This window comes from Triticum aestivum, chromosome 2D, assembly GCF_018294505.1.
Source record: "Triticum aestivum cultivar Chinese Spring chromosome 2D, IWGSC CS RefSeq v2.1, whole genome shotgun sequence".
Lineage (NCBI taxonomy): Eukaryota > Viridiplantae > Streptophyta > Magnoliopsida > Poales > Poaceae > Triticum > Triticum aestivum.
Window position 1 is genome coordinate 569315239 of NC_057799.1, and position 20931 is coordinate 569336169.

Sequence of the window (20931 nt, forward strand, 5' to 3'; positions counted from 1 at the left end):
TCTAGGACCCAGGCCCCCAGGGCCTAGCCCGGGGCATGAGGCCCAAATTCGTTGTGTTCTGTAGCTACCCCTGCTCCTTCCGTTTCCCCAACCAATTGACGACTTGAAAAACTTGAGGGAGACTTGTATGAGATATCACATTTTGGTGATCATGAGATCAATCCTAAAAATGTATATTTAGACATTCGAAAAATATGATATTATTTGACACCATTCATGTGAGGTATGTCTACAACTCCGGAAAAAATCAGCTCAAAACTCGATGTACATTTTGAGATTCAAAAAAGATAAATTTGAATGTGAATAGTGGCAGCTTTGGATGAATAGTACTTTGACACTATTCACATGAGTTTTTGTCTTTTTTTTTCTAGTAATGGAAGTCGAATTATGAGCTGAATTTTTTTTTAGGTTGAACATCAAACATTGATGTATGTCTACAAAAGGTTTGAGAATGTTTAAACATGTATCTTTTAAAATCGATCTCATTGATCTCAGCTAAAGTGAGATCTCACAAGTCTTCCCCTGAAAAACTTTTCCAAAAAGAAAAAAAATCATTTGTCTTTCATCTTTTCTTGTTCACTCGGTCTCATCGGCGTCAGCATTCAGGTCAATCCTGGGCTTCTTCCCACTGCTGTGGGCAGCGGGCTTACTAGGCAGCGGCGGCACCTTCGATGCGCACCGCGGGCACCAGGGGTCGGCCTCGGCGATGAGCACGTACGTGAAGCAGGACGGGCACGCACACGCACGCATGGTTGGGTTCGCGGCGGGCGACGCCATGCTTGAAGGCGGCGAGCGGCTGCGCTTTCCCAGCGACGAGGACGAGGATGAGGCGGACGCCAACGAGGAGGACGACGTGTCCGGCGAGGTGGCGGACCGCGCGGCGGAGGCGCGCTCTAGGGCGTAGCGGACCATGTCGAGGGTGCAGAACGGAGAGGAGGTGGTGGTGACGGCGGCCGCGGTGGATGCCGTGGGAGGGAGGTTGAGGTCCTGGCGGCCGTCTTGGGCGGTCTGGTGGCGATGAGGAGTCAAGAACGTCTTGCCGGACTGCACAAAAACAATATTTTTTTTTTCACCTTGTTAAGTAATCTGTATGATGAACAAGGAACTCTGTAATCCCAGTGCAACAGAAACAAAATTTTATGGCTGCATGCATCGACTGATGCAGAGGCCGGAGGTAATCCTCCTTTTTTAAAAAAAAAGAAACAAAATTTTGATCATCATGCTGTTAGACCGATCAAAGAACATGAATTTGATCTGCGGATATAGTCTAACCTAAGTAGCAAATTATATAGTTCTCCGGAATTTCATCTCGGACAGGAACCACACAAGAGCGAATTAATTAAACACCAAACATGCACGCACGCAGGTGTAACTACCCACACGAAGAAACAAACAAACCATCTAGTGGTCGGAAGAACAGAGGAGCAGATCGAAACAGTAATGCTAGGAGGGAGACTCACCAGTAGGTCGAGCCGTCTCTCCCGGCCGGCGGGCACCTTGACCTCCAGGTCGACGACCTCGTCCTCCCCGCCGGCGTGGCCGCCCCACCCGCCGAGCAGATCCATGGTCACCATCTCCGGTGCCTTCCCCGCGCCGGCCCTACCCTTCCCCGCTGGCATTCTCCTCTTCCCTTTCTCGGCTGTCCTCTGCTTCCTCTTTTCTGTGTTTGTTTGTCGTTCTGCCGAGAGAAGACGAGATGACAGATCGGTGGGGTGTTTGGCAGTGCGTGGTGGGGCGTCCCTATATATACCGTGAAGCCGCCGGCGCTACCGACACGTAGGGCCCACGTGCCAGCGAGCGTGGCCATTAAGGATCATATATTAATTGCCATCGTTGGGAAATGGTTGGAAGATTATTAATGCCAATTAACTGCTGGAAACAAATTTGGGGTCGCTGACGTGTTTAATCCACTCGAATCGAAGAGCCGGGATTTGAATTCGTTTCCATTTAAAAAGTAGTCATTTACTCACTCCTCCCATTAGTACATGAATGGGCTGAATTTAAATCGTGGAAGAACCCTTGGGCTGCCGCTGCAATATCATGCTGGATTTTTTATTTTAATTTTGCAAAATATCATGCTGGATTTATGTGCATTGATCCACATTCCATTTATTTGTTTGCCATTTTATTGTTCATCTAGAAAACAGATGCAAAGTATCCACCCATCCATATTTTAGTTCGCAATTGAACATTGCCGTGTGATATAATTCGTATATAATTAATAAAAGAGATTTTTATGGAGGAAAATTGATTGATATATTTATATTGGATTATATCGCAACGATTAATGTCTAAACGATTCTGGAGTACTATATGACGCGGTGCAGAAAAGAGTACTATATATTTATATTGGATTAAATCGTAACGATTAATGTCTAATCGATTCTAGGGTACTATATTACGTGGTGCAAAAAAAAGCCAAACTCGAGGATACTGCATCTGGAGTACTATATATTTATATTGGATTAAATAGCAACGATTAATGTCTAATTGATTTTGGAGTACTATATGATGCGGGGCAGAAATAAAAACAAACTCGGGGATACAATCATCCCCGAGTCGACATTTAAAATAGTTGAGAGACACTGCCGAGCCTCATGCTTCGAACTCAGGCGGGCTAGGGGTAGACAGGCTCTGCTAGCCGCTCGATCTTTGCTCTGTTCTCGTTGTGATGCAAAATATCGAGAGTTTTTTGTCCCCCCCAGGAGATGGTGAGATGGTTCTCGCCATGAAAATTGTAAGCTGGAATTGCCATGGTCTTGGCACGGATGTGGAAATTCCTTTGCTCATGGATGTTCAATAGCAATTGAAGTCTGAACTAACCTTCATGACTAAGATGTGACTCGATTAAGACTGGGCTTCTATAATCCATCTGAATTAGGATTTAATTTCATTTTTCAAGGGTAGTGATGGTTGTAGCGCCAATCTTGTGTTAATGTGGAACACGAATGATAGTTATTTTGTAGTATATTGGCAAAATTTAAGGATGTTATTATTTTGATGATAATGTTCAACTTGGCGATTCACTAGGTTCTAGCATGAGAAGGGAGGCAATATTGGGCTAGCAGTTATAATGCAAGCATTCAGAGATTGCTTGTGATTGTGGTCTTGATCACATGGGTTACATTGGGACTCATTTATGTGGAGAACATGAGCGATCCCAGAAAGGCTAGACATTGAGCGTTTGGGCCTCATCTATTCTAGTCAATTCTAGAAAGTGCGAGTGCCATGTCGTTTCTTCTCTTGATATTCACCTCGGTATGGAACTTAGTCGGACTTGACACATAGGACTAACAACCTGTCCTCTACATTTGTTCATGGGCACCCTCTTCTCTGGCTCCTGCCAAATCTGGAATATGTGAGATGGTTCTCGCCATAAAAACTATAAGCTGAAGTGTCATGGTTATGGCATGGATGTGGAAATTACTTGATCTTGGATGTTTGATATCATTTGAGGCATCATAAAACATATGAAGGATTAACCACTCCTCCATTTCATGATTGGGGCAGTTTCTTTTAGCTCCTTTCATTCTATCCCATGCAAGCGCTAGTTGCTCACGTTCCTCTTACTTGAAACCTGTAAGCCGAGAACATAATTGCATATTTTTTGCAGGTGGACAATACTTCGATAAAAATTTACTACAATAAGTATCCCAAGAAGTAATAAAGCCATTCCTTAGCTTTTCCTCTCAAAGAGAAAAGAAATAAGCGAAGTTTCAGAGCATTTTGATTATAATCCTTTATGTGTGTCATGTTGCACAATTCAGTAAAATTATGTAAATGCATACCTGCATCTTCAAAAGCATAGCCTCCAAATTGGTCCTCTTGAACCATGGAAACTAGGTTCGGTTTAATCTCGTATTTCTGCAGTTGCAACATCAGGTTGTGCTATTGGTTCACGCATGAAATTGTTGATAGGAGTAGCAAAACTTCCAAGATTACGAACCATAGTAACTTTTTGGATTTTTCAACTAACAAGATTTGCAACAAAATAAAACTTAAAATAAAACTGAAAATGTATAAATAAAAACAGAAAATTAACTTTAAAAAAACTCTAAACACAAAGACTAAGAATACTAAACTCCTCCCCGGCAACGGCGCCAGAAAAAGGGCTTGATATCTCTTTTTTATTGATCCAGTATTGGAACAAGAAAGGGTATCACGCACCTATTTTCCCAGAGGTGACCCTGGGTATCGAACCCACGAGAGGAAGACTCCATTGAAGCGATGGTCTCTAGCAAGCTTTTGCTAAAGTGTTACAGTTTTTGACCAGATTAGAAAGCAAATAGTGATTCAAACACTTATAACAAAAAGAAGGTACGGGGATGAGGTCTTAATGCTTACAGCCATGTATTGGTGTTGGGCTAAAAATGATATTAATTTGTGCTCGGGAAGTCACCCATCAAGAGGTGCTTGCTTCGTATCGAAGTGGGGGATGTGTCCAAATTACATCTTGACCAGCTCGAGTCCTGCATCAAGAATCAGTTGTCCTACTGAAGGCCCTATCCGTCTCGCGGGGTTGCCCCAATAATTAAGATAATAACATAAGACAAAAGCTTTGGGCGTTTAATAACCACATCTCATGAATCCCCAAGGATATGATCCATGTTACCCTACTAAACCTTGCTGTCACCAGTGTCCGGTATAACACTTCATGGTCCCCTTGCTCCTAGCTTCACCGGTGCTTGATCTCCATGATCCTTGGTACCCGCAGGGATGAAGATCTCGGACAAGACAAGAGATACTTCACGAAAAAAATTTATTTCGCACATAAGAGATGTTGTGTCAAAGACTTCCATTGATCCCTTCACCAAAACCCGAGGTTGGAAGGCTCATGCCCCACCCCATACCTTACCGAACTACTCACACATGGATAATAGACCGCGAGAAGAAATCATTGAAAAACACATCTTGAGATTGATTGATTGCAATATGTCTTACAATGGATGCCTTGTGTGATGCACGATTATAAGTATGAACTAGATAAGAGAGGGCTATGCTGGTGGAGATAGCAATGAAGGTGAAAATGGCGGCGGCTAGGGTTTGTGCATGAAGATGATGATGAACATGTTGTGGTTGTGCTCGACGCTCCCTTTCTCCTCGTTCTGCTGACATTTCGATGGGGTCCCCTTAATAAAAGTTGTTCAGGTGGACAACCTGCCTCGATTTCCATGCTAAACGACCGCTCAAGCGAGTGGGTGCAGTCGCATGTAACGCCGTCTTTTGGTCTAGCGGCCTTCTAACGCCTCCTAGTGACTTATTTCTTCTTCATTTTCCTTCCTTTCCTTTCTCCCACATGATTTCTTCACCTTTTAGCCCATTTCCCGTGGAAAAATATTAAAGAGAGGAGTTTTGAAATCGTTTGCATTCATTAGTCATTAGTGGCAATATCGGAGCAAATATCTCTCTTTCGATGAAATACCTTGGTTTAAACAATGTTGAAATGAGTGTAAAAATATCACTTATCATCCGGCTATAGATGCTCTAACATGCTTCCACACCCCGTAAACAATGATGCACTCCCACCTTTCCAGTTCATGTGCAAACTACTCCCCCACTCGGCATGTGCCTTAGTTGTTGAGATTATTGAGAAACGCCAAACAAATTGGAAAGGAGGGAGTAGATGATTAGGTTGTTCGGAATATAATGTGAACTCGAGAACAAGAATAAATAAATAAATAAATAAATATTTGGCCAGATAGTTTTAGTGAGGAGCTTATCTTGTTTTCACAATGACACGTGGATCATACAAAAGAAGGAAACTGAATGGCCAGTGATAGGCGCCGGTCAGCCAGCCCAAACATTCGGCTGGTCGCCTGCGGGCCATTAAGTCTGGCCCACGCAGAACCCCCAGACCATAGGATCACCCTTGCATGAAAAACGGATTGTGGATTTGGTCGTCCTTTTCCTCACGCCCGAGAACTCTCCACACCTTTCCGTGGTCAACTCACTTCCTGCACGCATCTCTAGCGCATCCCCACACCTCCTCACCTCTTCGCCCGCTGCCGTTGTCGCCACTGTCATCGCTCGGCCCCTCGTCGTCGCTGTCACCGCCGCACCGGTCGCATTGCGTCGTCTCCCCCTCCCCGGGTACGTAGCACCTGCAACCATGGTTCCAGCAAAAGATCGATACGGCCCCAGCAAATCTTATGGAGGTTGTAGCATTTGGAGCCTTCGGTTCCATGGTTCCATCTCAACGTGTGTTGCTTGTGTCATCTGGCGCCTTTGGTTGCAACTAGTTGTTGTGGTCACCATGGTCACAACATCTAGCGGTTGTGGTCACCGTGATTCCAACATCTGCGAAACACGGTTCCAGCATCTAGCAAGTGTGGCTGCAGCACACCGGCAGGCCAGTCGTCACGGTTCCAACGTCTGGAAAACAGCATTCCAGCATTTTGTAAATACGGTTCCAGCATCCCTGTCATTAGGGGGTTGCGTTGCAGCTCCACCTGTCCACGGTTGCAGCTCCCCCATCCAGGTTGCAGCATGTCACGCCGGTGGCCATGTCTCTCCTTGCCATAGCTTTGCAGCACGGCCGCTCGTTCATTGTAGAAGAAATGGGTGGCAATTGTAGCACGGTCCACCGGAGCACGCGACGAGCATTGTGGTGCACATAGGAGGACGTCGGTGGTGGGTGCCACACCGCCATGGCATCACCGTGTGGAGATGGTTGTCCACTTGCCGGTGTTTGAAAACCCCAATTTAAACAATAACCTCCAATGGTCGTCGTCGTACGATACGTCCATTTTGCATCATGATTTCCTACTATTATTAATAATGTTTTTATACATAATAATGCTTTTGGGAGTGATGCGGCTTGAATTGCGTCGGCATTTCCCCAAAGAGGAAGGGATGATGCAGCACAGCTACGGAGGTATTACCCTCGATGATGAGACCAAGGTTATTGATCCAGTAGGAGAACCACGCAACACTACGTGAACGGTACCTGCACAGAAAGAACAAATACTTGCAACCCGACGAAAAAGTGGGGTTGTCGATCCCTCCCGGGTAAAAAGATAGATAAAATTGTAGTATATTGGATAAATAGATCTCGCGGGAACGCGAGATAAAATAAATAACACAAAAATTGCAGCAAGGTATTTTTGGGTTTTTGGATTAATAGATCTGAAAATAAATCAAATAAAAATAAATCTCGAAGGCAAATATGATAAATAAGAGACCTGGGGGCCGTAGATTTCACTAGTGGCTTCTCTCTAGAAAAATAGCATACGGCGGGTAAACAAATTACTGTTGGGCAATTGATAGAACTTCAAATAATTATGACAATATCCAGGCAATGATCATTATATAGGCATCACGTCCAAGATTAGTAGACCGACTCCTAACTGCATCTACTACTATTAGTCCACACATCGACTGCTATCCATCATGCATCTAGTGTATTAAGTTCATGGAGAAACGAAGTAATGTAATAAGAACGATGACATGATGTAGACAACATATATTCATGTAGGAATAGACCCCATCTTGTTATCCTTAATAGCAACGATACATACGTGTCATTTCCCCTTCTGTCACTGGGATTGAGGACCGTAAGATCGAACCCATCACAAAGCACCTCTTCCCATGGCAAGAAAAATCGATCTAGTTGGCCTAACTAAACCAAAGATTCGAAGAAGAAATACGAGGCTATAAGTAATCATGCATATAAGAGATCAAAACTCAAATAACTTTCATGGATAAAAATAGATCTGATCATAAACTCAAAGTTCATCGGATCCCGACAAACACACCGCAAAAAGAGTTACATCAAGTAGATCTCCAAGAGACCATTGTATTGAGAATCAAAAGAGAGAGAGAGAGAGAGAGAGAGAGAGAGAGAGAGAGAGAGAGAGAGAGAGGAAGCCATCTAGCTACTAACTACGGACCCGTAGGTCTACAATGAACTACTCACGCATCATCAGAGAGGCACCAATGAGGATGATGAACCCCTCCATGATGGTGTCTAGATTGGATCTATGGTTTCTGGAACTTGCGGCAGCTGGAACTGTGTTTCATCGACTCCCCTAGGGTTTTTGGAATATTGGGGTATTTATAAAGCAAAGAGGCGGTGCGGGAGGTCACCGAGGTGCGCCCAGGTGGGTTGTGCCCACCTCGGGGCAACCCTCTGGTACTTCTTTGGCCCATCATGTGTCTTCTGGCCCAGAAAAATTCTCCAAAAAGTTTTTGCTGCGTTTGGACTCCGTTTGGTATTGATTTTCTGCGAAGTAAAAAACAAGCAAAAAACAACAACTGGCACTGTTCACTATGTCAATAGGTTAGTCCCAAAAAATAATATAAAGTTGCTATAAAATGATTGTAAAGCATCCAAGGTTGATAATATAACAGCATGGAACAATAAAAACTATAGATACGTTGGGGACGTATCAGCATCCCCATGCTTAATTCTTGCTCGTCCTTGAGTAGGTAAATGATAAAAACAGAATTTTTGATGTGAAATGCTACCTAACATGTTTATCACATATTCTTTTCTTTGTAGCATGGACATTTGGACTTTTATATGATTCAAAGCAATAGTCTAGTTTTGACATGAAGATTCCAATACTCAAGCATATCAACAAGCAACCATGTCCTTCAAAATATCAACACTAAAGCAAGTTATCCCTAGCCCATTATGCTCACTCATTGATCCATTCATGAAACACACTCACATATTAGCTACACCCAATGTTCAAGTACGATCATAGTGCCCCTTAGTTGGTGCTTTATAAGAGAATATGAAGACTCAAGTAATTTTTTTTCATAAAGTAAAATAGAAAGGCCCTTCGAAGAGGGAAGTAGGGATTTGTAGAGGTGCCAGAGCTCAAATCGAATAAGATAGACATAAAAACATTTTGGGTGACATGCTTTTACTGTCAACGAAAACGATCGAGTAGTTCCCAATACTTTCCATGCTAGATATATTATAGGCGGTTCCCAAATAGAAAATAAAGTTTATTCCTTTTTCCACCATACTTTCACATTCCACGGCTAACCGAATCCACGGGTGCCGTCCATACCAACACTTACTAAGGAATTTATTATTTGACAACATAAAGTAAATTCATTTTTCATTTCGGGACAGGGCATCCCTAATACCATTGTCGTACTCTCGTGCAATGACAAGTGAATAAACACTCATCTTGAAAATAACGCATCTAGCATGGAAAAATATCAGCCATCCCCTACCATTTCATCAGCGGTACGAGCACACAAAAAGGAAATTTATTTTAAAGATTAGATATGGCACATACAAATTTTCTTAGAACGGCAAAAGAATACTGCATATAGGTAGGTATAGTGGACTCATATGGTAAAACTGGTTTAAGGATTTTGGATGCACGAGTAGTAATCATAATTAGTGCAAGTGAAGGCTAGCAAAAGATTGAGAAGCATCCAAACAAGAAACAAAAAATCTCATAAGCGAGCATTAAGCATAACTAACACCGAATAATGCACCATAAGTAGGATGTAATTTCATTGCATAACTACTGACTTTCGTACTTGCATAGGGAATCACAAACCTTAACATCAATATTCATACTAAAGCATAACTACTCATCAACATGACTTACATATTATATCATTATATCGCAAAACTATTACAAAGAATCAAGTTTATTTTGTCCAATGATCTTCATGAAAGTTTTTATTATATCCTTCTTGAATATCTATCACTTTGGGACTAATTTCATATGTTGCTTTTGATAGCTCAAACAAATCTAAGTGAAGAACATGAGCATAAAAAAATCTTCTCTCAAAATAATTTAAGTGAAGCATGAGAGAATTTCTTAAAATATTTACTAACTCTCAAATAAATCTAAGTGAAGCATGAGAGAATTTCTTCAAAAATACTAAAGTACACCATGCTCAAAAAGATATAAGTGAAGCACTATAGCAATTCCATAGCTGAAAAGATTTAAGTGAAGCACAGAGAGCAATTCTAACAAATCATAGAATAATTTTGGCTCTCTCAAATAGATGTGTCCAGCAAGGGTAGATGACACAAAATAAAAAGCAAAACAAGCAAAGACTCATATCGTACAAGATGCTCCAAGCAAAACTCATGATATGTGATGAATAAAAATATAGCTCCAAGTGAAATACCGGTGGTCGTTAGAAGAAAGAGCGGATGCCACTCGGGCATCCCCAAGCTTAGTTGCTTTCTTCTCTTATAGATAATTGCTTGGCATGACATGTAAATCCCCAAGCTTAGGCTCTTCTTACTCCTTATTCGTTCATCTATCGCGATCTCACCCAAAACTTGTAAACTTCAATCACACAAAACTCAATAAAACCTTTGTGAAATCCGTTAGTATAGCAAAGCAAATCACTACTCTTAGTACTGTTACAAACCCATTCATATTTTATTTTTGCATTATATCTACTGTATTGCAACTTTACTATAGCTTATACCCTCCAATACAAACCATAGATTCCTCGAAATAAGCACACAACGCAAAGAAAACAGAATCTGTCAGAAACAGAACAGTCTGTAGTAATCTGAAAACTCCGAATACTTCCGTAATCCAAAAATTCTAGGAAATTAGCACAATGTAAGCAATTTGTATACCAATCTCATGCAAGAATTCAGAATTTTATAACTCTTCTGTGAATTTCAAAAATTGTTTTACTGGACAAAAAAGTTTCTGTTTTTCAACAAGATCAAATCAACTATCACCCAACGTGATCCCAAAGGCTTTACTTGGCACAAACACTAATTAAAACATAAAAAACACAATCATAACAGTGGCATAATTTTGCAAACACTCAAGAACAGAAATAAAAAGATAAAAATAAATTTATTCATTGGGTTGGCTCCCAACAAGCGCTATCGTTTTACGCCCCTAGCTAGGCATAATGCAAAGATCTAAGTATTGTCATCTTTAGTTCTAGTCCATAAGATGCCCTCATGATCGATTAATATGATGGCTTAATTCTTATTCTAGGGAAGTGTTCCATACCCTTCCTTAATGGAAATTGAAATTTAATATTACCTTCTTTCATATCAATCACGGCACCAATAGTACGTACACTACTAGGGAAAACCTTATACACAGAATCTTCGCGGCAGCGTGGTTTAAAAGCAAATGCTACTGCTAATTAGCAGTAGCGAGCTTCAGGAAACCGCGCTACTAATAGCCCAGTAGCAGTAGCGCTCTAGATGAAACAAGCGCTACTACTATAATTTCCACGGCATTGCCTCCAGGCTAGATATAGTAGTAGCGTCCTTCTCCTGGACGCGCTACTGCTAAAGTACTTAGTAGCAGCGTTTTTCTTCAAAACTCACTGCTGCTAAGTATCACCCCCTTGCAACTAATTAAGTTTAGTCCCATACTGTTAAGCGAACAAGGTGTTTACCACCTTAAATATGTTACTTCTCAAACTATGTCGAGCACTTGGTCTTCATTGAACTATATGTGTAGGATTTGTGGCTGCAATATGAATCTTCACCTGTGCCTATACAGGTACGGTGAGGATTCATGTTGACTATTTAGATTCTACACAAAAAGATCAATGATGACCAATGTATATTTTTGATGTTTTTACATGCTTAGACTTAGCAGTAGTGTTTTTTCAGGACAAAGCGCTACTGATATTGGGCTTAGCAGTAGCGCGCTCCCTGTACCCGCGCTACTGCTAAAGCAAAACAAAACACGCGGCCCGGCCCCCCGCACGCTCATCTCTCAATCGTCCCCCTCCGCCCGACGCCGACAGCTGTGGTTAGGGTTTCGCCGCGCGCTACTGCTAAAGCAAAACAAAACACGCGGCCCGGCCCCCCGCACGCTCATCTCTCAATCGTCCCCCTCCGCCCGACGCCGACAACTGCGGTTAGGGTTTCTCCTCTGCCACCGCCGCCGCAGGTAATGCTCCTCCCCCCTCTCGCCGCCCCTCCGCTGCTCCTCCACCCTCTCGCCACCCACTCTGTCGCTGCCCGCGAGCTCTGGCCGGGCGCCTTTGGCCGACCGCCCTCGATCCCCTCGCCGGCCACTGTCGTCGCCCCTCTCGTAGGAAAGTCACCGGCCTTTCCCTCGTTAGCACCCCCGACCAAGGTCACCATGCCATCCCCCCTCCTCGACAACACCCCCGAGGGCTGCCCTACCTAGATGCAGCGAGGGCTTACGAATTTCATATGGATAATTAGATGCTTTTGTTTTTCTGTAGTAAGTTATTTTTTGCAAAATGTAGGTGCCAATTTAGTTGAAATGCTTTGGTAGGTGGTACCGTGATCTACTAGATATTGGTTTTGATACAAGTACTTAGTTTGCAAGTGCTAAGTTAATCCCAATTAAATTTGCCACTTGTTTTTTTAATCAGTTATCTTAGGCAATAGGGGACAAATTAGATGAAATGTGTCTTGGTAGGTGGTACCTTGATTTGGTAGATAACTTATTACAAATCTTAGGATTATACCTTTGGTAGGGGCCAAATAGTTTTTTCAGCAATAGGTGCCACTGAAATGCTTTCGTAGGTGATACCTTGTCATCTTGTATGTTACTAGATCTTAGGATTATAATTGTCCATCAAATTGCTTCTCGCGGAAGAATCTCTTCTAGAGATATTCTAGAAGGTGTTAGTAAGCTAATTGAGAACTTGTTGGCTGATTTCGCATTTGCCTGCTAGCTGTTGGTTCTATTATAGAAGGTGTTAGTAAGTTAATTGAGAGCTTGTTGTTTACTTTTTGGGATCGGGTTCCACTATGAAAATATAGCTGAAGAAGAACCAAAAATATCACATGCTACTGTTTTTCTTTCCTGTGAAGTGGATCATTAATCCTTTGCTCATATTGCTTTAGGAAAATGGCGCCACCACCACCACCACCATGTTGACTGTGCAAGTCAAGGTGCGCCAGCAGCCTTGCAACTGGCAAGCTGTTCGGCATCTACTTCCAGCCGAGTTTTCTTCATGCGGCGGTAAGAAATTAGATGAAATGTAACAACTATTTTATTTTTAGTGTTGGCATTACTGCATTGTGTCATTTTGCTTTTTTTACACAGATCGTCCCATGCAATGTGAGGTTGAAATTCAACAAGCTGACAGGAGACACTGTGGCATTTGAGGCTCCTGGGGGCCGTACACTATGGAGGTCGAGAAAGGACGCAATATGTCACATTTGATTATGATATATATATATATATATATATATATATATATATATATATATATATGCTTTATTGTTATACTTACAAATGCAAATTATCCAATGATATGCTTAGTGAATCCGATGATATGCTCAGTATAGAGTCCAATGATATGTTGTGTGGAATCTAGTCGATGATATGCTTTAGTGTAGAGTCTGATCACATGCTTATTAGTGTAGAATCCAAGGAACTATTAATAGTGTAGATAATCCATATATACTTATTAGTAGAATTAATGCTTAATTAGTACAAATGTGTAGTACTGTGTCTTTTGATAGTGTAGAAATCTATACTTAATAGAAATATATTTACAAGAGTATGTGCAAGGCTATTTATTAATTGATATGTTTTTCTTGTTCAGAAATTGCCAAAAAACCTATCTGTGAGTTGTGGTATCGAGCCTGATGAAGAAGGCTCAGCTGGACTACGCCTTACCGCAAGGGGCTCCGTCACCACCTGTACTTACCGCATGGACACAGACAGTCACACACACTTAAACTCGGTTGGGTGGAAGAGATTCCTCGTTGGCAAGAATCTTCATATTGGACAGGTCATCCTAATTACTATCAGGAACACCCACCGCCCAGGCTTGAGGACGATGATCGTCATCGATATCATCTAGAACTACATATATATGTGTGGCTATATCATCTAGAACTACATATGATGATCGTCGTCGATATCATGTAGAACTACATATGATGATTGTCTTCGATATCATCTAGAACTACATATGATGATCGTCGTCGATATCACCTAGTACTGCTTGAGGCTGCATGTTGAGTATATATGAAATTGTTATCTAGTACTCCCTCCGTTCCAAATTACTCATCGTGGTTTTAGTTCAAATTTGAATTAAAACCACGACGAGTAATTTGGAACCGAGGGAGTACTACCTAGTACCTATAATGCTTTATGAAATTGATATTTAGTAGTACCTAGTATCTGGAAATTGCAATTTATTGAAGCTGAAACGGGGTAGGAAGCCAGGGGGGAATGATGAAAGATATAGCAGTAATGTGGGGCTAGGAAATTGCTACAGCTAATTAATAGTAGCGCATTCTGGAAAAGCGCTGCTGATATAGTCAATAGTAGTCGCAGGTACGGACCGCGCTACTACTAACAGTTAGCTGTAGCGTCGTAGTAGTAGCGTAGCTGCCCGCACATAAAATCTATGGGCACATAATTCCTATTTTCAAGAATAATAACATCATTAATTCTTTCCATAGGCTTTTTAATAGTAGAATCCGCCAAATGAAAATTTAAAGAACATTCTTCAATATCGGTAAGACCAAGCACATCACGTAAAGATTTCGGAATTGTAGAAACGCTAGCACCCAAGTCACATAAAGCAAAACACTCATAATTTTTAATCTTGACTTTAATGGTGGGTTCCCATTCATCATGTAATTTTGTAGGTATGTAGTAGAGTTTCCTTAACTAATATATTATGCTAGTGTAATGAGATGGATGCAAACTCAAAATCTTTCTTAGCTTAAATAAAAGAAGATGAAAAACAAAGCATAGTCGAAGCAGGGGTGGATTGGAAGAAGTATCGCTTTGTTGAAGCGATGCGAGGCTTGGCTTGGGTGACTAGCAGGTCCAATGCTGAAACGTTATTGAACATGAGGAGCGACAAAGACAGCCCCACTGAAGAAACCACATATAGTCCTTTGTTGCGGCATCAGAAAACATGTGAGTAGCAAGCGCAACATCCTGTAAGTATGAGGAAAACGAAATTGTTACAAAATTTAGTAAATACGAAAGAGATATGCATCCTTGAGAGGCCAGACGAACAGACACAGAAATAGCTTGGCGTATGTATGCATCTATGTAATGTATAACAAGAAAATAGCAGGGGCGGATGTATCTGTACTTGTGCAATGCAGATGCAGATGTGTAGACTGAATTTTGTTCAGAGTAAATACATACAGACTGATAGACGGTAAATAATACTAGATGGGATGGGATAGACCATGAGAGTAGTTGATTCATTCTGTTGTAACATATTAGCTAGTGTAATGAGATGGATGCAAGGGATTTCAAGTACATAATTCCGTTCTACAAGTGATGTCACTATAATAATTAGAGGCAGATATCAATTGAGTAGTGTAGAGGAATTATAAAAAGGGATACACATCCTAAGTTACTTTCTCAAACTAAATTATATAGATATGGAAATATAATGTAGAACATACAGTGTACTATCAAAGCAACCAGAACCTTGTAATTTTTTTTGTTCAAAAGCTAAATCACTTACACCACTCTGAATATGTTTCAAGGAAAGCCCTTGATTTGGAGGTTTCAAATCGAAGAAAGGTACCATTCCATTTGGAAACTATTGATTACATCTTATGGAATGATATATTGGTGGCTAAGAGATCAATGCATTGTTTAAACCCAAGAAAATAAACAGGTAACAACAAAGTTCAGGACCATAAAATAGAAATTATGGCCACTAACTACAATGATTCTTCCTACTGCTGGCATCCTTAGAAGGGAAAGCTTCTGCTAGCCATTCTATTGCATCATAGTGTCATGCCATGTCAATATATTCAGTACAAACATATGGTAGTAGGTATGTAGGAGAACCTCATGCTTGACAGGGATTTCTCTGAATTTAATGGCTGATAGCCCCTAGCTAACTGAACCTAAATGAATGAACGAAAAGGGTAGGGCATACGCACATGAGGATGTTGAGTGGGAGGCCCCTGTGGGCGCGGCGAAGTTGCGGACGGAGGCCAGGGAGGTGGAGTCCAGGGAGGTCCAGCTCCATCAGGTCGAGGTTGGCGGCGGGGTTCTCGGCAAGGACGGCATGGCGCGCTGCCTCTGCCGCAGCGAGGTTGCGGACGGTCATGACGACATGGGCCCCGCGTGCCTCCAGCACGCAAGCCGTCTCAGAGGCGATGATGACGGCCGGGTCAGGCCTGACGAAGAGAGGGAGGAAGGAGCGCATCCCGGATCACGGCTCCAGATCGAGGTCGCATCCCGGATCCAGATCGGTGTGGGCAAGGCTGCGGCCGTCGCGGGTATGGGAGCATCGCCTCGCACTGCTCGACCTGGGGCCAGGGTGAGGGGAGGGCGCGGTGGTGTGCGGAGGGTGACCGCCGTCGTGGCTTTAGCGTCTGCGCCGTGATGCGGACGGGATCCCGATGGGATCTACACGAGGCCGTCGCCGCCCCTCCCCTGCTGCGGGGCCGGGTGCGGGTCACCTCCCATGAAAGGAGACGGAGCCGGCGCAGACACGGATGGGACTCGGACGCGCGACGGAGGTGGTTGTCGAGGCGGGCGTGGAGACAGGGGTGGGTCACCGGGATTCATGGCATGGTGGAGATGCACGTGAGGAGGGGAGGAGGAGAGGGCGAGGGAAGGAGGGCGCCGCCGCCGGCGACGGGAAGGTAGGGTTAGAGAGGGGTGGCGGCGTCGATCTGGATCGGGGAGAGAGAGAGGGAGGCGGCGGGAGGAAGGAAGGGAGGAGAGGTGAGTGATCTGGGTAGGGTTTGGTGCGGTGGGTTTCTTCAGATGGATGGATTGTTGGATTGGTAGCAATGGATGGATAGATGTATGCCATGTCATCGATCCGTGTGACAGATGGTTCCACCAATCAGAATCTAGCATATGTGATTGTGTTTTTCTCTTTTGTTTCTTTTATATTTTTTACCCTCTTATTTCGGGTAAACACACAACATATTAGCCTCATGTTGTATGTTTAAATGACCCAATATTGCGCACATATGTGTATCTTAGGATTTCAAACAATGATGATTTTGTGGTCTTCATTTGCATTGCACACAAAAATCATTTTCCATTTTTGAGTGCTCAAAATGGTTTTTTTATGAAGGACCTACCATATATTTGTTGATAAAGTAGACCGCGACATTTTTAGAAAATACTAGGACATATTTAATGCACAATAGACAAAATGGTTGGGTGTCCAAAACTTTTGTCCACCTCTCGTGAAAAAGACAAATTTCTGCCGATTCAGCTGGAACCGGGTCATATTTGAACTGCAGCTGCCCCATAGTTTGCTCTTTATTTTTTGCAAAAATCATTTTTAGGTACTTAAGTATCTATTTAATCAGAGAAACACCAAAAAAATTCCAAGATTTAACAACTAGCTAGAAACGGTCATTCCCGCCGTTTTGACCGTAGTTTGAAACATGCATAAAAAATACAAAAAAAATCAAAAAATTGGAAAACCTTCGCATTGTTTCATTGTATATGACCAAGTTACCGGGAAAAATAATAAACTTGTAATATGACAATTATTTTAGAAAAGTGTTCTCAGAAATGAGCTATCATGTGAGAAGATTCATGGCTATCAGCCCAAATGCTCAATCTTATGGCCACATTCATGGCATAGTTTGTTTAAATGATCTAATATTGTGCACAATGGTGCGTATTGGAATGGCAAACAATGTTGCCTAAGGAAGTTTTCATTTTCTTTGGACGAAAAATACATTTTCCATTTTTCGAGTGTCCAAAATGATTTTTTTGTGTGAAGGACCTACCATATATTTGTTGAAAAATTGTCCCATATCAATTTTCTAAAATATTAGGACATATTTAATGCACAATTGACCAAATGGTTGGGTATCAAAAGCTTTGATCCACCTCTCGTGAAAAAGACAAATTTCTGTCGATTCAGGTGGAACCGGGTCAAATTTGAACTGCAGCTACCTCATAGTTTTCTCTTTATTTTTTGCAAAATTCATTTTTAGGTACTTAAGTATCTATTTAATCAGAGAAACACCAAAAAAATTCCAACATTTTACAACTAGCTAGGAACGGTCATTCCCGCCGTTTTGACCGCAGTTTGAAACGTCCATACAAAATTAAAAAAATTAAAAAAATGGAAAACCTTCGCATTGTGTCATTATATGTGACCAAGTTACCAGGAAAAAATAATAAACTTTTAATATGACAATTATTTTGGAAAAGCTTTCTCAGAAATGAGCTATCATGTGTGAAGATTCATGGCTTTCAACCCAAATGCTCAATCTTATGGCCACATTCATGGCATAGTTTGTTTAAATGATCTAATATTGTGCACAAGGGTGCATATTGGAATGACAAACAATGTTGCCTAAGGAAGTTTTCATTTTCTTTAAATGGAAAATTTATTTTCCATTTTCCGAGTGCCCAAAATGAGTTTTTTTTTGTGAAAGACCTACCATATATTTGTTGTAAAATTGTACCAAATCAATTTTCTAAATTACTAGGACATATTCAATGCACAATTGACAAAGTGGTTGGGTATCCAAAGCTTTTATCCACCTCTCATGAAAAAGACAAATTTCCGTCGATTAAGTTGGAAACGGGTAAAATTTGAATTGCAGGTGCGTTATATTTGCCCTTTATTTTTTCCAAAAATCATTTATAGTTACATAAGTATCTATTTAATCAGAGAAACACCAAATTTTTTTCAAGATTTAACCACTAGCTAGGAACGGTCATTCCCGCCGTTTTGTCCGCAGTTTGAAACGTCCATAAAAAATTAAAAAAATTAAAAAATTGGAAAACCTTCGCATTGTGTCATTATATGTGACCAAGTTACCGGGAAAATGAATAAACTTGTAATATGACAATTATTTTAGAAAAGTGTTCTCAGAAATGAGCTATCATGTGTGAAGATTCATGGCTTTCAACCCAAATGCTCAATCTTATGGCCACATTCATGGTATAGTTTGTTTCAATGATCTAATATTGTGCACAAGGGTGCATATTGGAATGACAAACAATGTTGCCTAAGGAAGTTTTCATTTTCTTTGGATGGAAAATTCATTTTCCATTTTTCGAGTGCCCAAAATGAGTTTTTTTGTGAAGGACCTACCATATATTTGTTGCAAAATTGTACCAAATCAATTTTCTAAATTACTAGGACATATTTAATGCATAATTGACAAAATGGTTGGGTGTCCAAAGCTTTTATCCACCTCTCATGAAAAAGACAAATTTCCGCCGATTCAGTTAGAAACGGGTCAAATTTGAACTGCAGGTGCCTTATAGTTTGCCCTTTATTTTTTCCAAAAATAATTTATAGTTACATAAGTATCTATTTAAGCATAAATACATGGTTTGGTGGCGATATGTCGACGTTTGGACGGTGGCCCAGGGCCCCAACTCCAAAGCGCGTAAACTCGCATGCCCACCGCGTGGTCACCGTGTGACCGTGGCGTTGCCATGCTTTCTGGCGGCCTAGGCATGTCTAGTGGGTTGGTCACTCCTCAGGTAGGTGCTAGGAAGAAAAATACAACATAAGATTCTCATGAGGAGACCAAACTATGCTCAAACATGAATTAACAGCCAAGTGTTTGATTAGCGGTACGGGAAATGCACATGGCCAATGGGCGTGAGTTTTGGCTGAGGATGATCATCTACTAGGGAGACTGGCTTGGCAAAATTTCAGCTAAAATGGAGGAGCGTAGATGGCACTTGCTTTGCAAAGTACCACATCGGGAATAAATATGAATGTTCAAGCTGGGCTCAAAATAAGGAATGGATTGAGCTGAAATTTGGCGGAGGATGGTTATTTGGGCATAGGAAAGCATTGTAGAAAATTGATACCATTTGGACATGCCAAAGTTGGTACTTCCTTCAAAATGCTCTTCTCTGGACAAAAACTTGGGAAAATTAGCGAGAGAAATTGGATAAATGAAATGAGCTCAAATTTGGTGTAGGTAAGATACATAGGTATGGTCATGCCCTGGTAAATTTTCAGATCATTTGTGTAAGCCTAGACAGTACTTACTTCACAAAGCTTCTCTCGAGATAGAAACTTTGGAAATTTTCTGAGAAAAATTTACCAGGAAAATGGAGCTGAATATCATCATGTGGCAATGATTTGGGTATGGAAGAGTGCCCAAAAAGTTTGAGGGTAATAGGAGGGGTCTAGGTAACACTTGCTTTGCAGTGTGCCAATCTGGCCATAAAATATAAATTGAACCTGGGCTCACATAGATGATTTGACTGAGCTGCAATTTGGAGGAGGGTGATAATTTGGGCATATGAAGGAACTGTATAAATTTCATGTCATTTGGATATATAAAAATGGTACTTCCTTCACAATGCTTCTAGGTGGACAAAAACTTTGGAAATTTGCCGAGGAAAATTTACTGGGCAAATGCAGCTGAATTTTGTCATGAGGCAATGATTTGGATAGGAAAGAGTGCCCAAAAATGTTGAGGGCAATCAAGAATATATAAATAGCACTTCCTTCACAAAGCGTTGTTGTGAACAGAATAGGAAAATGAATATTGTTGAATTATTTTTGAACTAGGCAAGGAAAGATTTTTACATATTTGACGAAGATATGACCCAAAGAATTTATGAGATTTTTTTGGGAATTTTGGGTTGATAGAAATATAGGTTGCTTCACAACCTAGGGCAAAAATTGACACATGGACATGACACATAGGCAAAACTGATGAGGTGGTGCCTAGTCATAGCAACCCACCACAATTTACAAGGTTATAACCATCTATATTGGTCGTGATCAGCTAGAAATAAGGCAGCGGACCAGTGCTGTATGCTTTATGACCATTTCGTGTAAGAAAATTACGACCTTTCTGAACAAAATGGTCGATATAGTTTAGGGTTTGGAGCCCCCCGAACAGCTTTTGACCAATTATTCTCAAATGGTCGTAGATTTATGACCAATTCTTCTAGGGTCACTGACAGAAGGTCACAAGTTGACATATTTCTTGTAGTGCCAAAAAATACACAGGCGAACACTATACTGGGCCGCGAAAGGGGTTCATTTCTTCCTTGATATCTCTATTTGCTTCTT

General features: G+C 41.5%; 2 protein-coding genes across 2 annotated transcripts; both read right to left on the bottom strand.

Moving 5' to 3' along the window:
- Window positions 1-512: 512 nt before the first annotated feature.
- On the bottom strand, window positions 513-1698 carry LOC123050035 (uncharacterized). Its single transcript, XM_044472881.1, has 2 exons — window positions 1461-1698; window positions 513-1044 (listed from the first exon to the last, which is right to left on the bottom strand). Exons 1-2 carry the CDS (start codon window positions 1617-1619, stop codon window positions 577-579), a joined length of 627 nt encoding a protein of 208 aa, XP_044328816.1. The 5' UTR covers window positions 1620-1698; the 3' UTR covers window positions 513-576.
- A 12791-nt stretch (window positions 1699-14489) lies between these two features.
- LOC123054573 (short-chain dehydrogenase TIC 32, chloroplastic) lies at window positions 14490-16663 on the bottom strand. The gene is made up of 2 exons (XM_044478371.1): window positions 15830-16663; window positions 14490-14858 (listed from the first exon to the last, which is right to left on the bottom strand). The coding sequence occupies exons 1-2, from the start codon at window positions 16096-16098 to the stop codon at window positions 14759-14761; spliced, it is 369 nt and encodes a 122-aa protein (XP_044334306.1). The 5' UTR covers window positions 16099-16663; the 3' UTR covers window positions 14490-14758.
- Between the last annotated feature and the right edge of the window lie 4268 nt (window positions 16664-20931).

Excerpts from the sequence above, each read along its gene's own strand:
- LOC123054573 (XM_044478371.1), bottom strand. The coding sequence starts at position 16,098 with ATGCGCTCCTTCCTCCCTCTCTTCGTCAGGCCTGACCCGGCCGTCATC. Across the intron at positions 14,859-15,829 it reads CTCCCACTCAACATCCTCAT|GATGTTGCGCTTGCTACTCA; the intron begins GTGCGTATGCCC and ends TCATACTTACAG.
- LOC123050035 (XM_044472881.1), bottom strand. The coding sequence starts at position 1,619 with ATGCCAGCGGGGAAGGGTAGGGCCGGCGCGGGGAAGGCACCGGAGATG. Across the intron at positions 1,045-1,460 it reads AGAGACGGCTCGACCTACTG|TCCGGCAAGACGTTCTTGAC; the intron begins GTGAGTCTCCCT and ends GTTTTTGTGCAG.